The 3648-nt window shown below is 54.9% G+C and overlaps 1 protein-coding gene across 1 annotated transcript; it reads right to left on the bottom strand.

Moving 5' to 3' along the window:
* Positions 1–1389: 1389 nt before the first annotated feature.
* On the bottom strand, positions 1390–3203 carry Fbll1 (fibrillarin like 1). The gene has a single exon (XM_041675851.1). It carries the CDS (start codon positions 2893–2895, stop codon positions 1921–1923), a length of 975 nt encoding a protein of 324 aa, XP_041531785.1. The 5' UTR covers positions 2896–3203; the 3' UTR covers positions 1390–1920.
* Positions 3204–3648: the final 445 nt, after the last annotated feature.

Below are 3648 nucleotides of genomic sequence, written 5' to 3'. Positions count from 1 at the left end.
AAAACGCAACACCCGGAGCTCTTCTTACAGCAGTTTTCAGGACTTTATTCACAGCAATCTATCTCCTTCTCCTTCTCTTTCTCTCTCTCCTCTCTCTCTCTCTGGGCAAACCTCTCCCAGCCCTTAAGTAGGCATGGGCTGCCAACCCCGACTGCCAGGTGGGCACTGCCCATAGATTCACGCATATGCAGGCAGCTGATAATCATTGCATTATCAGGCCCCAGCCAATATTAGGAGCTGATTATCAGGTGTGGCTCCATGCTGCTCGCTACATGCAGGCACATGACCATGCACGCATGTGGAGATCAGAGGGCATTCTGGGGGAGTTGGTTCATGGCTTCTCCCATAGGGGTTCTGGAGACTGATCTCATCATCAGGGTTAAGCAGCAAGCCCCTTTACCTGCTGACCCATTTTGCCAGCCCCACCCTGGACACATTAAGAAGTCAAACCTCTCCAAATGTTGCACACCCAGATTACACACTGATGACTTTGCCAGTTGGCAGTGGGGCTTAGGGTGTGAATGAAAGCATTGAAAGTCTGCTTGGGGCTTGAGAATGGGGTACTAGGCTTTAGGAAATCCTGAGCTCTGCCACTGCTCATTCTCCTGCTCCTTTGTATTTGTCTTTATCTTTGACAAATCTTACTGTGTAACCCAGATTAGCCTTTCTGCTTCAGCCTCCCAAGCCTAGGATGGGTTAGTTCTGAGAGCCAGAGTCCAGTGTGCTGAGCCCAGTGTTACCTTCCGAGAGGAATAGTTCCCGAAACTGTCTTTGCTGGCTGTTCTGTAGACCTTTGGTGATGTCACCTTGGGTGTGTCAGACCCAACACTCTATCTGCTTCCCTGCCTCCCTTTGCTACTGTGAAACCTTAGAAAGGGATAGCCCAAGGACATGGTGAGAGGACACCACAGGCCTCAGAGCCCGGCTTTGTGTGTGCTGGAGGAAAGGGGCAGAGTCAAGACAGCACAGTGGATGCCCAAAGTGGCATCAAGATTTTCCCACCTGCGTAAGTTTGGACAATAGGTATTCACCCATTGCGTCAAATGGAACATGGCATGGAAACCAAGCCAATGGAGCCGCGGGAGACGATGACACGCTACAGTACTGGAAAAAGAGTGAAAAAACGTACGGCTAAAATTCTGTGTTTGGGTTGCCTTTCGTGGTACACTTCTGTAATTCCCATTTGCTCAGGAAGCAGAGGCAGGAGGATTGAAGTGCAAGCTCAGCCAGGGTTACAAAGGAAGATTGTGTTTCAGAAAACACAACACAGCTGGGCCTTTTAATCCCAGCACTCAGGAGGCAGAGGCAGATGGATCTTTGAGTTTGAGGCCAGCATGGTCTACAGACGAGTTCCAGGACAGCGAGGGATACACAGAGAAACCCTGTCTCGAAGAGAGAGAAGGGGGAGGCAACAGATGGTGGGAGGGAGGAGGGAGGGAGAAGAGAGTACGCTCACAGGAAGAGTCTGGATTTGAGTCAGACAGCTTGAATAGGTAGATGAGCCTCCAGTACCCTCCCCTGTAATCAGCCTTGGTCATGTGACCTGACCAGTGGGAACAGACAGTGCCTTCTCACTTCCCTAGGAAATATTTCAAAGATCATCAGCAACCCCAGGCTCTTTTTTTCCTGATCCTATGATTAGAAGATGCGTGTATGAAAATGGGACCCCCAAGGAGCTAAGGTCTGCGGTTATTAGAATAGACACCACTCTCAAGTTTTTCCTTGAAGGGGCCTGTACAATTAGTCCACCAAGACTGGGCCGTGAATTAACGTGCAGCTGCAAACGCCAGCCTGGTCTCACAGTAGTACACTTGGGAATTGTTTATTTCATTTAATAGAAAAGCAACACAATAGGACAGGCACAAAGACACAACTGAGTCTCGTGGCAGTGCAGGGCACCTTCCCTGTCTTCTGTTGCTGCTACTTGCTGCTGCTCTTGGGAGGGGGCCGGTAGACTCCGACGACCACAGCGTGATCCCTCTCATAGGGCTCCAGGGTTAGCTGCTCCTGTGGCTTCAAGTTCTCCTGTTGCAACTTCTTCACCTCGGAAGCAAACACAGCCTCCGCGGACGCTGTGGAGTCGATGCAGTTGGCCTTGATGGAAATGAGAAAGTGGCCTCCGTTGCGCAGAAAGGTGTGGGCGTTCAGCGCCACGATGCGGGACTGGTCCGGCTGGGCCACGTCGGCAAAGATCACGTCTACCATTCCGATGAGCATGCGGTACTTGAGCGGGTGCCGGGCATCTTCCAGTACCGGGATGATGTTGGTGCGTTTCTTGGCCACGTTGACCAGATCTCGGCCGGCGCGGTGGGAAAATTCAACCGCGTAGACCAGGCCGTCTGGGCCTATGATGTCGGAGACGTGAGAGACAGTGGTTCCCGAAGCGGCGCCCAGATACAGTACTTTGGACTTGGGCTTGATGTGAATCTGGTCCACGCCACCCAGGATGGCAGCGGCCAGTTTGGAGCGGAAGGGGTTCCAAGTGCGGTACTCCTGCTTCTCGCCGTTCTCCGTCACGGTGACGCGCTTCTCTCCGTACACCGAGACTCCCGGTACCATGTTCAGGGTGACCAGCGCGTCCTCCGCGCCGCGGTAAATGAACACGCCCTCGTGCCGATGCGGCTCCACCGACACGGCAATGGCCTTCCTGCGGCGGTTCTTGTTCTTGGCCTGCCCGCCGCGCCGCTGCCCGCCGCCGCCGCGGTCCCTGCCGTCGCCGCCGCCACCGCCGCCGCGCCCCCGGCCCCGGCCCCGGCCGCCGCCGCCGAAGCCGCGCGTGCGCGCCCCAAAGCCTCCTTTGCCCCCCGAACCAGAGTCACCTCCCTTGCCGCCTCCCTTGCCGCCTCCCTTGCCGCCACCCCAGCCCCAGCCGCCGCGGCCGCCCGCCGGTGTCATGGCCTCGGCAGATCTCGGAAATTGCCGCGATGGTCGGGGATCGCCAGGGACCCTGGGCGGTTGCTGCGGAGGGGGGACAAGTGGGTGGCGGCGGCCGCCCTCAGGATTAACCGCAGCTGGATGCAGGGGTCTGGGGTGTGCGCATCCTGGGATCCACGCGTTGACGCGGTGACTTGCGTGATTGCATCACAGCCGTTTTGCCGACCCTGTAGCCCCGGAAGCCCCCCTATTCCACCTGTGCGCAGACGCAGCCTTCTCATTTGTAACCCCTTGTCTTCTCTCTTTGCCTGGGTGCTCTGCTCTCCTGGGGACTCTGGGTTCTTCTCCCAGACCCCTCCCCTATACCTCCCACCTCTGCCAGTGGCCTGAGTCTCTGTGGCAGGAGAGCGGAAGCCCGCATTTGATCAGTCCTTGTGTCCCTTGCTTGCCTGCCTATGTGGCTGCAGGAAATTTATCTGGCTCTGAGGATTTGTTTGAATTGGCAAATTTCTTGAACGGTTTGAACCTTGTCATTCCATCTGTAAAAATAGAACCCACCTGTACAGTTCCTCATCCACTTACAGTTTGACACAGCCTCGGCGCTCCTCTATAGACTTAACTTGTTTCCAATTTTATATTGCTCTTGATTAACCTTTATAACGGGAATAAATGCATTAGCTTTTGGTCTCTTTAAAATAAAAGCACTGCGCTGGGCGGTAGTGGCACACTCCTTTAATCCCAGCATTTGGGAGACAGAGTTGGGTCTCTGAGTTT

The sequence above is a fragment of the Microtus oregoni genome, unplaced genomic scaffold (genome assembly GCF_018167655.1).
Source record: "Microtus oregoni isolate MIOR12 unplaced genomic scaffold, Mior012 000027F_ref0000203, whole genome shotgun sequence".
NCBI classification, from domain to species: domain Eukaryota; kingdom Metazoa; phylum Chordata; class Mammalia; order Rodentia; family Cricetidae; genus Microtus; species Microtus oregoni.
This window is presented reverse-complemented; position numbering and strand designations above follow the sequence as displayed.